At 38.2% G+C, this 17,757-nt stretch overlaps 1 protein-coding gene across 1 annotated transcript in view; it reads left to right on the top strand.

The window, feature by feature from the left end:
- Nucleotides 1–17,757, top strand: part of LOC128049713 (bifunctional heparan sulfate N-deacetylase/N-sulfotransferase 3) — a 164,381-nt gene that overhangs the window by 134,385 nt on the left and 12,239 nt on the right. The window contains exons 9-12 of the mRNA XM_052642025.1: nucleotides 2,203–2,377; nucleotides 5,927–6,097; nucleotides 7,764–7,873; nucleotides 17,207–17,309. Coding sequence (XP_052497985.1) covers nucleotides 2,203–2,377; nucleotides 5,927–6,097; nucleotides 7,764–7,873; nucleotides 17,207–17,309 — 559 coding nt within the window. The remainder of the gene's footprint in view (nucleotides 1–2,202; nucleotides 2,378–5,926; nucleotides 6,098–7,763; nucleotides 7,874–17,206; nucleotides 17,310–17,757) is intronic.

Genomic DNA, 17,757 nt, shown 5'->3' with positions numbered 1-17,757 from the left:
GGGCAAGAATACACAGAAGAACTGTATAAAAAAGATCTTCACGACCCAGATAACCACAATGGTGTGATCACTCACCTAGAGCTAGACATTCTGGAATGTGAAGTCAAGTCAGCCTTAGAAAACATCACTATGAACAAAGCTAGTGGAGGTGATGGAATTCCAGCTGAGCTATTTCAAATCCTGAAAAATGATGCTGTGAAAGTGCTGCACTCAATATGCCAGCACATTTGGAAAACTCAGCAGTGGCCACAAGACTGGAAAAGGTCAGTTTTCATTCCAACCCCAAAGAAGGGCAATGCCAAAGAATGCTCAAACTACCGCACAAGTGCACTCATCTCACATGCTAGTAAAGTAATGCTCAAAATTCTCCAAGCCAGGCTTTAGCAATATGTGAACCATGAACATCCAGATGTTCAAGCTGGTTTTAGAAAAGGCAGAGGAACCAGAGATCAAATCACCAACATCCACTGGATCATCGAAAAAGCAAGAGAGTTCCAGAAAAACATCTATTTCTGCTTTATTGACTATGTCAAAGCCTTTGACTCTGTGGATCACAATAAACTGTGGAAAATTCTGAAAGAAATAGGAATACCAGACCACCTGACCTGCCTCTTGAGAAACCTATACACAGGTCAGGAAGCGACCGTTAGAACTGGACATGAAATAACAGCCTGGTTCCAAATAGGAAAAGGAGTACATCAAGGCTATATATTGTCACCCTGCTTATTTAACTTATATGCAGAGTACATCATGAGACATGCTGGTCTGGAAGAAGCACAAGCTGGAATCAAGATTGCTGGGAGAAATATCAATAACCTCAGATATGCAGATGACACCACCCTTATGGACAAAGTGAAGAAGAACTAAAAAGCCTCTTGATGAAAGTGAAAGACGAGAATGAAAAAGTTGACTTAAAGCTCAACATTCAGAAAATGAAGATCATGGCATCTGGTCCATCACTTCATGGGAAATAGATGGGGAAACAGTGGAAAGTGTCAGACTTTATTTTGGGGGGGGCTCCAAAATCACTGCAGATGGTGACTGCAGCCATGAAATTAAAAGATACTTACTCTTTGGAAGGAAAGTTATGACCAACCTAGACAGCATATTAAAAAGCAGAGACATTACTTTGCCAACAAAGGTCCGTCTAGTCAAGGGTATGGTTTTTCCACTGGTCATGTATGGATGTGAGAGTAGGACTGTGAAGAAAGCTGAGCGCCTAAGAATTGATGCTTTTGAACTGTGGTGTTGGAGAAGTCTCCTTGGACTGCAAGGAGATCCACCTAGTCCATTCTAAAGGAGATCAGTCCTGGGTGTTCATTGGAAGGACTGATACTAAAGCTGAAACTCCAATACTTTGGCCACCTCATGTGAAGAGTTGACTCATTGGAAAAGACTCTGATGCTGGGAGGGTTTGGGGGCAGGAAGAGAAGGGGACGACAGAGAATGAGATGGCTGGATGGCATCACCAACTCGATGGACATGAGTTTGAGTAAACTCCAGGAACTGGTGATGGACAGGGAGGCCTGGTGTGCTGTGATTCATGGGGTCACAAAGAGTTAGACACGACTGAGCAACTGAACTGAACTGAATTATTCTAAACAATATAAATGGCTCTTTATGTGAAAAACTAAGCAAACAGGCAGTGTTTTCACACCAAATCTGTTCTGCCCTTTGACACTTTATAGTTGAATAAGGGCAACACACTGGTGGGAATTAAATTATCTTCTCTTGTGATGAGGTAAAGATGTTTCGTCTAAGTCTGTTTAAAATGCCTTTGAACTAAACACACTATTTGTTTTGATCCAGTTTCTTTTTGGTTGAGCACTCATATTTGTCTGGCTCCAGAGGCTCATGCAGTACAATATTTCTGCTTTTAGATACATTTTATACAGTTAGGGTGATTATTGACACTCGGTGCCTTTGTATCTACATTTTTGTTATTTCCCATACCTTTTTATTGATATTAAATAGAATACAAATAAAATGTATTTAGAAAAGCATTTTGAAAATACACTATTAGTGTTCTGTATGTTTTTTCCTTGGTAACAGGCTTGTGGGACAAATGCCTTAAAGAAAAAGCCTTTTTTTTTTTTTTTAGAAAACAAATGAATTTTGTTTGTGGGACACCTTTACCATCTTTGACTCACCAGTGTATGAGTATAAACCAGAGTTTCATTTTGAGAACTATTCCCTTTCTAGGTATATGGATTTCTTCCCAGTCCCATCTAATGTTACCACTGATTTTCTATTTGAGAAGAGTGCCAACTACTTCCACTCAGAGGAAGCTCCTAAAAGGGCGGCTTCTTTGGTCCCCAAAGCCAAGATCATCACCATTCTCATTGACCCATCAGACCGAGCATATTCCTGGTACCAGGTAAGGAAAATACTGACAAAACCCAGCAAGTAGTAGAGGAGTATAGAGAAGGGAGGGTGGTTTTCAGTAAAAGTCACCGCCGCCTCAGGTTTTAACAAAAAAGATTTGTTAGGTTTATATCTTCAAGAAAGTGGATAAATTTCCCTATGTTTCCACAGAGAAATGTTCCCTTTAGTTTTTATTAATTTTGCATTCATTTGATTAATTTAAAATGTATTAATACAATGAAGAAATTAAAGCAAACAAAATACTATGTGCTTGTAATATGTGCTTCTATATATCTGTATTTTAAAAGTAAAATGTTATAATTTAAAATCATCCTTTTCATCTAATATGTATATAATGCTGCTATTATTATCTCAGTTTTACAGATAAGAGATATACCTGATTCCACCGAAGCAGATGTCAGAGGTTTTGTTCTGTAAAGGTCCAGAGAGTAAATATTTCAGGCTTTGCAGGCCATATAATTGCAACTCTTGCCATTGTATTGCAGAAGCAGCCATAGACAATATGTAAATTAATGAGCCTAACTGTGTTCCAGTAAAATTTATTTACAGAAACAAACAACAAGCAGAATGTAGCCCATGGACCATAGACTGATGACCCTGACTCTGAAAGAACTTAAATAACTGCTTGTGTTGAAGAAATAACCTAGCAGCAAAACAGAATATAAGAGTGAATTCTTCATCCTTGAAAGCCCAGCCAGAGTGCCCTGTTTTAAGCCTCTTTCTCATATAAACATTGCCATTACGATGTTGGTTAGAACCTAGCACAGAAACAATCACTTTGAAAGAATTTTAACAGATTCTAATAATAAAACTTACACACCATACATTTTTACTGGAATAAATATTAAAAAATAATACTAAAAAAACTGCCTCAGTGATATTTTATTAATCACCAAATGGAAAAAGTTTAATGAAAAACAGCAATATTAAATATAAGAACATAACAAAATTAATAGAGTCAGTGTCTTTAGTCTGTATTATTCTTAGTTAGGAGCTTCCCAGGTGGTACTAGTGGTGAAGAACCCACCTCCAAATGTGAGAGACATAATGAAACATGGGTTTGATCCCTGGGTCAGGAAGGTCCCCTGGAGGAGAGCATGACAACCCACTGCAGAATTCTTGCCTGGAGAATCCCAAGGACAGAGGAGCCTGGTGGGTCCATAGGGTCGCAAAGAGTTGGACACAACTGCAGTGACGTAGCATAGCATACGGAGAAGGCAATGGCACCCCACTCCAGTACTCTTGCCTGGAAGATCCCATGGACAGAGGAGCCTGGTGGGCTGCAGTCCATGGGGTCGCTAAGAGTCGGACATGACTGAGCGACTTCACTTTCACTTTTCACTTTCATGCATTGGAGAAGGAAATGGCAGCCCACTCCAGTGTTCTTGCCTGGAGAATCCCAGGGATGGTGGGCTGCCGTCTATTGGGACGCACAGAGTCGGACACGACTGAAGTGACTTAGCAGCAGCAGCAGCAGCATAGCATAGCATCCTTAGTTATCATTCCTCAGTTTTGTAATTTAAAAACCACTTTCCTGATGTTCATGTGTTCATCCCTTCATTAAATAATTTTCATGACTACCACATGCAAAGCATTGTTTTAAGTATGATTTGAAAGTAAATTAACAAATGTGGATGCTACATTTGAGATTGCTTTCAGTCTAATTGGAGAAATATGTTTAAATAACCAGTGTATAAATCAGAAAGTATTAAGTGACAGATAGACTCCTACAGAGTAATAAAGCCTACCTGATAAAGACCACCAGGGACAAGTTAGATGTATTAATTGGCTGCAGCGGAGGAGCCTGAACACTTGAAGAACTATCAGGCATTTCCCTAAAGAGAGGGAGGATTTGTATGATAGGGAGAAATGTAGATAAAATTAACATGAACTGTTTGATAGGTGCAAGCAGGGCCAGGGCTGAAAAACAGACCAAGAGACTTACTTCCTTAGAAACTCTAAAGTTAAGATAAACATGGAATGTTATATCCTTTATCTGAAACTCTGCACCTGGGCTGGAAATAAGGCTGCTTCTCTGAATTAAAGTGACCCAAAAGCTCTGATTCACCAGGCAGGACTGGATGCTGCATTCTCACCGATCTCATTCATCTAAATTTCTGACAAACTATGATATTAGAGAACAAAGTTTCTCAGCATGGGGTCCTTTCTTTAAACAAAAGCCATTTTTCCAGGTTCACTAAAGAAAGAACAGACTGTCAGGAAAGGTTTCATGGCTGGGACAGAGTAGGAAATATCATGGGATCTTAACAGGCATATTGATAATACTCCGCATAACAGGGAGTGGACATCCTGGAAAAATGAAATCCACAATTCCACACTAATCAGTCATGCCCAACTCCTAGAACCATCCTTTAAACCCAAAAAACGGCAAATTGACTGATTTGATCTTGCGCCTTTTACCTTTACTGCTAGGTATCTAGAGAAAAAAGAAAACACGCCTTAATTGACTCAAAAGGAAGCAGAAAATTGGAGCTTGGCAACCACTTAGCCCCTGAAAAATTGAGAATTTGCTGAAAAAGGAAGCTTCAAGGCTGAATGCTAACAAAACATCCTAAATATTACAAATAAATCACTCCACAGTGGCAAAATGCAGGCCTCAACAAAGTCTAGTAGAGTTTGTAGTATAGTAATTTGAATCTCAATTGCAGCAAATTTGCTGTTCAACTAGATGTGGTAAACATCCACAGACCCACCACTAAGCCTGAATATTTATTGGTCAATTTAGGGAAAAGGTGATTTCCTCAGACCCCTGGGCCTGAGCCTGAGCCATTATGAAGTGCTTTCCTTTTAGGATTGCTGCTATCTGCATTTTCTATACAGTAAGTGGTTCTGATTCATCGCAGAGGTTACCATTAGGTAAAATAATCTTGGCTTTTAGATGCTAGAGTGTGTATGATAAAAGCTGTGGATTTCAGATAATGCACTTGTCAAGAGTTTTCACCAGTTTCTCCATTTGAATAGCCCATAGGGTTTTTCTCATCTAAAACTGCATTACTAGATGGAACAAAACCATCTGGCAGAACTGGCAGAGTGTTTTGTACATTATGGATATTAACTGGACATGATAAATGGTTTCTTACGGGCTGAAAGGAGGTGTTAAGGCAACTTTCAAAAGTTTACTTTCAGAATAATATATATATACACACTATGGAAATGACTCAGAAAAATAGGTTAAGAAATTCTATCAAGAAGAATTCCGCCTCTACCAAATAATTCTCAAACATATACTCTCATCAGTGTTGTAATTATGGAAATGACTCAGAAAAATAGGTTAAGAAATTCTATCATGAAGAATTCCGCCTCTACCAAATAATTCTCAAACATATACTCTCATCAGTGTTGTAATTTTAAAGCCTGATGCTCCAAGCAAGCATTTTCATCCTTTATTAATTGCAAAACAAATAACTCTCCCTCAGTGAGGCACTCCTTCCTTTAGCTTTGTGACTTGTCACAGAGATTGGTTTTTAATTATTTATGCCTATGGTTCACGTCGGTTTAATTATCCACCTTTTCATCACAGCATCAGCGATCACACGAAGACCCTGCGGCTCTGAAATTCAGTTTCTACGAAGTGATCTCAGCTGGGCCCCGTGCACCCTCCGAGCTGAGAGCCTTGCAGAAGAGATGTTTGGTCCCAGGGTGGTATGCCAGCCACATTGAGAGATGGCTTGTTTATTTCCCCCCCTTTCAGGTATTGAGCGATAAGAATCTACATCATAGTACAGTCTCATTAAGTCAATGACTTTGCCTCTAGGATAGAGGACGTTTTTTACTCATTAAAACATGACTAGCATTTACTCTTTGGCTGTAACTGAGACTCTGGCAAACAATGACAGGCAGAGGTAGAAAAACTAATTCTCTTTCTAGAAGTATTTCAGGATAATTCTCCCTGCCCTATTTTCTAGTGCGTGCCTTTCCTGATTGTTAAGAGCTTCAGAAGCTTGATACTCCTGATGCTGATTCTGAGAATAAAGCTTGAGACCCTCTTAACCAAACAAGGCAAACACTGTTTTGCTTTCAGTGACATTATTTCCCTTTGAACCACCTTGCTGGATTTTTCACAAGTCCTGTGTTTTCCTTGGCGTCCTTGTTTCTCTCTTTTGCCTAGTGTTAGCCTAGATTACAAAACCAGCCCCTACACTGGATTGCATAAAGCAATCTCATCACATCAGACACAGTGTATACCTGCGTGTCTAGAACCATGCTAGCCACAATGATTGGAGAAGGCAATGGCAACCCACTCCAGTCTTCTTGCCTGGAAAATCCCATAGATGGAGGAGCTTGGAAGGCTGCAGTCCTTGGGGTCAAGAAGAGTCGGACATGACTGAGCGACTTCACTTTCACTTTTCACTTTCATGCACTGGAGAAGGAAATGGCAACCCACTCCAGTGTTCTTGTCTGGAGAATCCCAGTGACGGCAGAGCCTAGTGGGCTGCCATCTATGAGGTCGCACAGAGTCGGACATGACTGAAGCAACTTAGCAGCAGCAGCAGCCACAATGATACCATACATGCAAGCGTATATGGCTATTTATATTTCTTTTCAAATTATATAAAATTAAAAATTGTTTCTCAGTCACTTCAGCCACATTTCAAATGTTCAATAGCCACCAGTTAGATACCACAGCCTCACAGTATGTCCATCAACACAGGAATTTCTAATGAACAATGCTGGTGTAAACTAAATAGAAACACTCAAGAAGATGTGGGAACCGGAATTGCTTTCCAGGCATTATGGCCCTTCATCACCATCCCCTGTCATTTATCTTGCTGGGACCACCCTCTTCCCTCACCAGAGTAACAAGCAAATTCTTCCCTTTAGTCTGTTGAGGAACTTCTGTTTACTTTAAGGTTTTCTGGGAATCTTACCTTTTTCTCCAAATGGATTATCAAAGAATTTCTAAAAACTTTACAGTGCTGCTCCTTTGACTGGAATCATGGATAATATGTCCTCTGTCTCATGGTACCTGGTCCGGTCACTTTTCTTCTTCCCTACAAGTCTTCTTCCCACCTTGAATCATGGAATCATTGCTTTATCTGTTTTTAAAATTGATTTTCATTTGTGATTTTATAGTTACCTTTCTTAAGCTCTCTTGGTACTCTCAAATTTTTTTGTTTTCATAGTGTTTGCAGGACGTCTCAAACTATAAAACATGAATGCATTTAATTAGTGTGATTTATTTTTTGTTCCATGCCATTAATGAGGATGGCCTGGTTAAGTCTTAACAACAATGAATGCAAATCCCCTCAGTACAGTGTCTTTCATGGAATAAATTCAAAGTGCAGAATTTTTTTATCATGCTATTACATGTCTTTTTCCAATTTGCATTGTCTTTTTTTTTTCCTTTGGTCACTTAGCTGCTAATTATTGATGGGCAACAGCTAAGAACTGATCCTGCTACAGTGATGGATGAAGTACAGAAGTTTCTAGGAGTCTCTCCTCATTATAATTACTCAGAAGCATTAACGTAAGTTTATATTCTAATTAATTTATTGAAGTTTCAGCAGAGAGCTGATTTTAGAGAAGCTGTAGTTTGGTGATGCAGCTATTGAGTTAGCTGCCCCTTACATACTGATTATTTTCCAGTTGATGTTAACCACTTGAGAAAGAACATGTCAACAGTTTGGCTATGAAACGTCCCAAGTCCTCTATCGATTTCTAACTAGGGAAGTTTTCTCTGGAAGGGAAAGAGAGGAAGAAAGCATTTTAAGTCTTAAAAGCAACAGCTAACTGTAAAAGAGGTTACTGGAACTGTGTTGGAAGCACTAAGCCTATTTAACCAGACAGCATTGAGACCTCTTGGAAGTATAAGAAGACCTCTTGAACTAGGTGATTTATGAGCTCCTCTCTCTTTTGTGTAATTTTAAAAAATGAACATCACACAGCAAGAAATAGCCCAATACGTGGTTGGATAAGCAGAGAGAGAGGTGCTATTATTACTCTTACACATACTTCCAATTTTTGGTCTTTACCCACTGTATGACTAACCTTGTCACCTTTTCTTCAGAGGCCTCAGCTGTTACAGCTCTTGTCTGGTTTTCTTTTGCTGGTTCCCACTGATTTTCTGAGGTAGTCTCTTCCATCAGGGTGGGGGCCAAGGTGACACAAGAAAAGCAACAAGGATTTAAGGACCCCACAAATACCTGAGAGTGAGTGGCCAAGGTACCTGCCTCTCTTGCCTCACTTTGATCCTGACTCTGGACTTTATCTAACATTTTAAATAAAACCTCCATCTGACTTTCTCCATTTATGCTACTGCTGTTGCTGTTTAGTCGCTTAGTCCAACTCCTTGTGAGTGTCCAACTCTTTATGACCACATGGACTGTAGCCTGCCAGGCTCCTGTGTCTGTGTCTTCTCCAGGCAAGAATACTAGAGTGGGTTGCCATGCTTCCCTCCATGGGAGCTGCCCAACCCAGGGGTTGAACCCACGTCTCCTGCTTGGCAAGGCAGGTTCTTTACCACTGAGCCTCCTGGGAAGCCCAGTAATCAGGTGTGTGAGGGATGTGTTTCTTCCTTTTTCACATGCAACTGGAACAAGCAACTGAGAGAGCCTGAGTTGGATGAGCCACGGACCTGGCTCTCACTGTAATATATATATTACATATATAATATAATTTTATATTTTACATATATGTAATATATATATAATTTTAGGGTTACAGACAGCCTTAAAGAAACCAATTAAGACTGTATTATGGGATTCTTCCATTCTATTTCTCAGTATAAAACTCAGTTCTATAGATCAATTGATTTTCTCTTTTCATTGTACTCTTCATGCTGTAGCAGTTTAGAAAGTGAGATACAGGATTCCTTTACTTTTCACCATCCCTTACAGTAAAAGGTTTGCAGACAGCCATCTAATATTGCAAACATCTTGCCTAAATCATATGTAGAGACACACATGTAAGAGAGATATTTTGATTTAGAGGACAAAGGAACAGGTGGAACTCAAGAGTTTTGAGCTTCCTCTCTAAGAGTCATTTACTCTGTTGTTACTGTTAACCTTCTGACCTTCATGTTTTCTATAGTGAGAGTCCTATCAGAGCTTTGGTGAGCTGAGCTAAGTACCAACACAGACACTAGTCTCAGGTATTTAACTTTCAGCTTGACCTTAAAAAAAACTGAGTGATTTTAGCTTCAGTTAGAAATTCGAGCCCACTTTCTTCTTTATGTCTTTTTAAGTATCTCTTAGAAAAGAAAGCTTTTATTTTCTAAACAGGTTTCTAACTCAAGTTGGCTTATCTTTGAATCTTTTTTCTAGAGTATATAGCAAAGCATTGCATTTCAGAAAGAAGAATTGGAGTATTTTATAAAGACATAATCTCTTTTTCTTATGGAATGGTCCTTGACCTGCATGCTGTGTATTTCTCCCCTTTGTATCCAGCTCAGCACAAGCTTTTTATTCACCTCCACTGCCAAGTAAAGGGAGTGTAAACTTAAAGGAAATAATACCAAAGCAAAGTACTATATACAAAGAACTGTGGGTCACTTTGCACCTGGGATGTATCTGACTAAAATTACCCCTTATATGGTTCTGTAGCCTGGTTGGGGGCTCAGTGGGTGCAGTGGCAAGATAAGATGTGTGTAGTCTCTGAAACCACAGTTTCTGGTCCAGCAGGGCTGCCCAGGCACTCACCCTGCTGATAAAGATAAGGTACTGCCATTCAGTTTCTTTTCCTATTCTCTTGTCAATCAGTTGGCCGGACACACTTTGGAAAAAACAGCAGTGTACCTGTTGTAGAATATTTGGAATTTCATGTCATTGACTTAGGTCTGAATTCTCCTTCACCCATGCCCTTTGCAGTTGTTCTGAATCCTGCCCTCAAAATTTAGTTATTCTTGTTATGATAACTGTACTGGTAAGTTGTTTCTCTGGTGCTTTGGACATGTTGGGGATGACTGGGTGTACAAAATGCATGTTCTCAAGAATGTCTTTAATTGCATTATATTTTTCCTGCTAAGGATAGTGAAGACTACCTCTTTGGTAGTTAAAAAAATATTTAGAGCCTTCTGATAATGTACTAAACTGCAAACAGATATGAATTCTCAACTAACCACATAAATTCAGTTCTTTGCACACAATATAATAAATCAATGAAACTAGACCTTTGCAAAAGTTTTACCATACAGTTTTGGCACAAAAGAGTACTCCAGTGTAAGAGATCTACAGTCTCCTGGTTATCTTCAATATAAAAACATTCCAATTTCAAAACTATTTTCAAGAAAAATGGCAATAAATCTCCATCAGTAAGAGTATTATTTATTCCATTCCACAGTCACTACAGAAGTGTTCAAGACTTCCAAATTTCATAAAGTAATGGATGGTCAATATCTTAAAATGACTTAGTACTGTCATCATGGATTTTAGATGATATACTGAATACATAAAAATCTTATCTTCTTGGGACTTTCCTGGTTGTCCAGTGGTTAAGGCTTCATGCTTCCAATGCAGGGAGCACGGATTCAATCTCTGGTCAGGGAACTAATATCTCACATGCTGTGTGGTGCAACCAAAATAAAACAGTTTTTAGAAATCAGATTTTCTTAGTGAGTGTGGTTGTTATCGGAAATAAGCTTTAAAAAATATGAATGGGAACTTTCTCATTCAGTTAAGTAATTCACATTTTACAATTCTTGTTCAACATAACCTTAATCACTAAACTATAAATAGGATTGATATATCAACATTACTTTAGCTTGTATATTATGTGTTATATAGTGTTTAAGCTGTCTAATCATTTAAGGAAAACCAGGAAAAATAATGCTCAGTGTGGCATTGTGCTAAACTGAACTAGCACATACAGTTTCTTTATGTGTTAAATTAAACTAAAACTAAAATGAAAGTTTTTTTATAAACTTTATAAAATAAAATGAAAAAATGTAAACTTTTAATTTTCCCATGAATATATCCACTAACGATTATATCCAGCCACCATTGACTGTGACAAGTCTTCACACTTACTGAACCTGACATCTCTATTTCTCAGTTAACCTGTTCATTAACATGAATGAAACCAGACTGAGTTATATGAATTTTTAATAATAATTTACTATGGAAATTTCAATAAATGAACAATAAGGATTTGAAGGTGAATAGTTAAATGAAGATTGTGTGTGTGTCTGTGTGTGTGTATTTTGTTCTATGGATGGGGTTACCTAAGTCATAAAGAACTGAAGCTGCTTCTGTTGTTTCTAATATCACTTCCTCTGGCAACCAAATCTATTGGTCAAAGAATCCTTTCCCATTTTAGATCAGTTTAGTAAAATTGTGCCAAAATAAAAGTATTTTGGTAGCAAAAAACAGTAGCCATAGTAGCTAAAATCTGCTGGTTCTTAGATGACCTGTGAAACAGCTGGAAATGCTAAGTGAAATGGAAGAAAATAATCTACTCCAATTTCATATAAATTTGTTTTAAAAGTGGTTATAACATTTCAAAATCAGTATACATTTATATGTTCTAAATACTTTATATATAACAATACTATGTGCTGGGTACTAAGTGCTGGGTACCAAGCCAAAAGTCACTCAAAAGTAAGCTGAGGAGGCAGGACTGAAACACACTTATTCGTCTGGAGTCTGCACTGCCAATCTACTAAGCTCTTCAAACTGGCACAAAAGCCAGAGAAAATAATACTGTGAAGTTTTACTAATGAATAGTATAACAAGAGGAAGTATTTCCTTTAAAAAACTGAAACCTTAAAATGAGTTTTTTATGTTGTCTCAGACATTATTATAAAAAGACTTCATTTCTAGAGAAATGCACATCAAGACTATAGTGAGGTACCACCTCACACCAGTTAGAATGGGCATCATTAAACTCTACAAATAAATGCTGGAGAGGGTGTGGAGAAAAGAGAACCCCCTACACTGTTGGTGGGAATGTAAGTTGGTGTAGCCACTAAGGAAAACAGTATGGAGGTTCCTCAGCAAACTAAAAATAGAATTACCATGTGATCCAGGGTTCCAATCCTGGGAATATATCTGAACAAAACTATAATTCAAAAAGAATACATGCAGCCATTCATAGCAGCACTATTCACAATAGCCAAGACATGGAAACAACCTAATTGTCCATCAACAGATGAATGGATAAGGAAGATGTGGTATGTATATAATGGAATAATACTCAGCCATGAAAAAGAAAGAAATAATGCCATTTACAGCACCATGGATGCCACTAGAGATTATCATACTATGTGAATTAAGTCTGAGAGAGAAAAATACCATATGATATCACTTATATGTAGAATCTAAAATACAACACAAGTGAACCTATCTATGAAGGAGAAACAGGCTCACAGACATAGAGAACTGACTTCCAATTGCCAAGGAGGCAATTGTCCTAGAGCCAGACATCCTGGAGTGTGAAGTCAAGTGGGCCTTAAGAACCATCACTATGAACAAAGCAGACGGAGGTGACGGAATTCCAGCTGAGCTACTTCAAATCCTAAAATATGATGCTGTTAAAGTGCTACACTCAATATGCCAGCAAATTTGGAAAACTCAGCAGTGGCCACAGGACTGGAAAAGGTCAGTTTTCATTCCAATCACAAAGAAAGGCAATGCTGAAGAATGTTCAAATTATCGCACAGTGGCCCTCATTTCACATGCCGGCAGAATTATGTTCAAAATCCTTCAAGCTAGGCTTCAGCAATAGGTGAACCAAGAACTTCCAGGTGTCCATGCTAGATTTAGAGAAGGTAGAGGAACAAGAGATCGTATCGCCAATATACACTGGATCATAGAAAAAGCAAGGGAATTCTAAAAAAAATCTACTTCTGCTTCACTGACTATGCTAAAGCCTTTGACTATGTAAATCACAACAAACTGGAATATTCTTAATGACATGGGAATACCAGACCTCATTACCTGCCTCCTGAGAAACCTGTATGTAGGACAAGAAGCAACAGTTAGAACTGGACATGGAACAACAGACTGGTTCCAAACTGGGAAAAGATTACATCAAGGCTGTATATTGAACCCTCCTTATTTAGCTTAAATGCAGAGTACATCATTCAAAACGCCAGGCTGGATGAATCACAAGCTGGAATCAAGATTGCTAGGAGAAATATCAACAACCTCAGATACACAAATCATACCACTCTAATAGCAGAAAGTGAAGAGGAATTAAAGAGCCTCTTGATGAAGGTGAAAAAGGAGAGTGAAAAAGCTGGCTTAAAACTCAGCATCCATAAAACGAAATTATGGCATCCAGTCCTATCGCTTCATGGCAAATAAATGAGGAAAATGTGGAAATAGTGTCAGATTTCATTTTCTTGGGCTCCAAAATCTATGCAGATGGTGACTGCAGGCACAAAATAAAAGAAACTTGCTCCTTGAAAGAATAGCTATGACAAACCTAGACAGTGTTTTAAAAAGCAGAGATATCACTTTGCTGACATAGGTCCATATAGTCAAAGCGATGGTTTTTCCAGTAATCATGTATGGATATGAGAGTTTGACTCTCATATAAAGAAGGCTGAGCACTGAAGAACTGATGTTTTCAAACTGTGGTGCTGGAAAGACTCTTGAGAGTCCCTTGGACAGCAAGGAGATCAAGCCAATCAATCTTAAAGAAAATCAACACTGAATATTCATGCAAGGACTGCGGCTGAAGTGCCAATATTTTGGCCACCTGATGTGAAGAGCCAACTCGTTGGAAAAGACCCTGATGCTGGGAAAGATTGAAGGCAAGGGAAAAGGGGGTGACAGAGGATGAGATGGTTGGATGTCATCACTGACACAATGGACATGAGCCTGAACGAACTCCAGGAGATAGTGAAGGAGAGGGAAGCCGGGTGTGCTGCAGTTCATGAAGTTGCAAAGAGTCATACATGACTCAGTGACTGAACAACAACAAAGGGGTGAATGGGTGGGGGGAGGATGGACTGGGAGTTTGGGGTTAATTGATGCAAACTATTATATATAGAATGGGTGGACAACAAGGTCCTACTGTATAGCACCAGGAGCTATAGTCAATGTCCCAGGATAAACCATAATGGAAAAGAATATAAAAAAGAATATATATGTATGTACAACTGGTCATTTGGCTGTATAGAAGAAATTAACACAACGTTTTAATTAAATCAACTATCAGTTCAGTTCAGTTGCTCAGTTGCTTCCGACTCTTTGAGACCCAATGGACTGTAGCACCCCAGGCTTTCCTGTCCATCACCAACTCCCAGAGCTTGCTCAAACTCATGTCCATCGAGTCGGTGATGCCATCCAACCAACTCATCCTCTGTCATCCCCTTCTCCTCCTGCCTTCAATCTTTCCCAGCAGCAGGGTCTTTTCCAATAGTTAGTTCTTCACATCAGGTGGCCAAAGTATTGGAGCTTCAGCTTCAGCATCAGTCCTTCCAATGAATATTCAGGACTGATTTCCTTTAGGATGGACTGGTTGGATCTCCTTGCAGTCCAAGGGACTCTCAAGAGTCTTCTCCAATACCACAGTTCAAAAGCATCAACTCTTCAAAGCTCAGAATGTGGGATTGATATTCATATTTTCCACATAAATATCCAATTTTTCTAGTTCCATTTGCTTAACAGACTGTCCTTTCCCACTGAACTACTTTTAAAAATCAGTTGACTGTAGATGTGTTGGTCTGTTTCTAGATTCTATTTTGTTCATTGATCCATTGGTTCCAGTACTACATAGGCTTCATTATTGTGGCATTACAGTAAATCTTTAAATAAAATAGTATAAGATCTCCAGCTTTGATCTCCTCTTTCAAATTGTTTTGGCTTGTTTAAAACAAATTGTTAGCTTTTATTTCCATATACATTTTATAATCATCTTTTTAATTTCTACCCAAAAAAGCCCACTGGAATTTTGATTGAACTCACAGTGAATCTCTAGATAAACCTGGAGAGCATTGATATTTTAAAAATAATTAGTCTTCTGATCTGTGAATATGGTACAGCTCTTCTTTAGTTTGTGTCTTCTGTAATTTCTCTTAACAATTGTTGTCAGTACACAGATCTTACACATATTTTGTTTTAAATTTTAAACAAAATAAATTTTATTTTGTTTTATTTTGCTTTAAATTTTATTTTGTTTTAAATTTATGTTTTATGCTAAATTAAATGTTTTTATTTTGATTTCCAGTTGTTCACTGTTTACACTATAATTTTAAGAAAGAGCTGCTGCTACTGCTACTGCTGCTAAGTCGCTTCAGTCATGTCCGACTCTGTGTGACCCCATAGACGGCAGCCCACCAGGCTGCTCTGTCCCTGGGATTCTCCAGGCAAGAACACTGGAGTGGGTTGCCATGTCCTCCAATGCATGAAAGTGAAGAGTGAAAGTGAAGTCACTAAGTCGTGTCCAACTCTTAGCAACCCCATGGACTGCAGCCTATCAGGCTCCTCCACCCATGGGATTTTCCAGGCAAAAGTACTGGAGTGGGTCGCCACTGCCTTCTCCAAAGAAAGAGCTAGATGCAGCATTCTGAGTGATATGGATTGAAGGCAAAAGAAAAACATGGTCCTAAATGACAATAACTTCTAGTGAAGAAGAAATTATAGCAATAGAATCACTGAATAACAAAAGCAAGTGAAAGAATCATGAATACTGTTAGCAGTCACTTTTCTAGTCAAGCATGGAAATCACTATATATTCATAATGAATGATAATACCAAACATAACCAGAGACTGTAAAGAAGAAGAGGCCCTGAACCTGGAATCAGGAGGCCCAGACTTGAGTTGTCACCTGCATACTTTAAAAGTATATAGTCCAAGATAGGTAAACCTCGACAAACATTTCCTTCTTTCTCATTTTTTGTTCAACTAACAGTTGGTGAGTGTTCACAAAGAGCCAAACTCTAAGCTGCTGCTGCTAAGTCGCTTCAGTCGTGTCCGACTCTGTGAGACCCCATTGACGGCAGCCCACCAGGCTCCCCCATCCCTGGGATTCTCCAGGCAAGAACACTGGAGTGGGTTGCCATGTCCTTCTCCAATGCATGAAAGTGAAAAGTGAAAGTGAAGTTGCTCAGTTATGTCTGACTCTTAGCGATCCTATGGACTGCAGCCCACCAGGCTCCTCCATCCATGGGATTTTCCAGGCAAGAGTACTGGAGTGGGGTGCCATCGCCTTCTCCAAAACTCTAAGCTAAGTGCCACTAAATGGGATAAAAACTATACTCCATATCATTAAGGAGTTATAAGGAAAGCTCAAATAAAAGAGTTATATGAAATATTTTAGTATACTAAAATATAAATTTAATGTGCTTCTATTATTTTCATTATAATTATACCATAAAACCTTCATTTACAACTGTTATTACTTTAACACAAAGCTCATACCAAAATAAGAAAGTGTCTCTGGAAAAAAAAATTAAATGGATTATAGCTAGAGAATTCTAAAATTAATCACTCCATGACACACCCAAACCCTATCTCTTCTATTAACCTGTAATCGAATGATAAAAGTACTATGTAAATCCATAGATATGGATGAAGCCTGATGTGTCATTTTTAAACCCTGCAAAAGGAAAGAATGGGCTTGAAACTTATAAAACTTTTCTTTCCAGATGAAGGAGGTAGGCTTATTAATTTCTATTAATAGGAGACCTTCTGCTGACAGTTTTTCTATTAGAAATCTGGCAAACTCACAGAGATGACAGATGGACTGAGAATTCAGAAGTATGCCAAAAGACTTTATGTAAAGTGATGTAGTCAAAAAATATGCCAGTTTCCTCAGTTATAGACTAATATCCAAACTAAAATATTCCATGTTTTTGGTCAGTATATTATATTAGTTGCTCGAAAACTACTATTTTGCTCTTTGTATCTTTTTAAGGTTTGATTCTCATAAAGGTTTCTGGTGTCAGTTACTGGAAGAAGGTAAAACAAAATGCCTTGGAAAGAGCAAAGGAAGAAAATACCCTCCAATGGATCCTGATGTAAGTATAGAGCTTAAAAATACAAACTAAAGCAAAATGATACTTAAAAATATATCTATTTTCTTAGAAAAATGATTAAAATAAAAAATTCACTTTCTAAAAATAAAAAGTAACATTTGGACTGGATGCATCCTGCTTGCTTGTTTTGATTTTTCCAGTGATATATTACCTGTCATGTGAGAATAAATGCCAACAATAGAATTTGCCATTTTGAATTAGAACAAAGAAGGCAACATCTCATTCCAAAAAGAGATACATTCACAGAAATTTTAGCACTAAAAATATTAACCGAAACCAGGGCAGGAAATATATCAACTGGAAATTAAAAATAGGACCAAAAGATTTTATTTTCACTAAGTCACTCTGTGGTGGTAAATGTGGCCTGCATAATAATATTAACTACTGGTATACTAAGTTTTGAACTGCTAATATGATAATAAGATTAAAG

This window comes from Budorcas taxicolor, chromosome 6 (assembly GCF_023091745.1).
Source record: "Budorcas taxicolor isolate Tak-1 chromosome 6, Takin1.1, whole genome shotgun sequence".
In the NCBI taxonomy this organism is placed as follows: Eukaryota; Metazoa; Chordata; class Mammalia; order Artiodactyla; family Bovidae; genus Budorcas; species Budorcas taxicolor.
The sequence above is the reverse complement of the archived record's forward strand: the minus strand, read 5'-3'. Positions and strand labels throughout refer to the sequence as shown.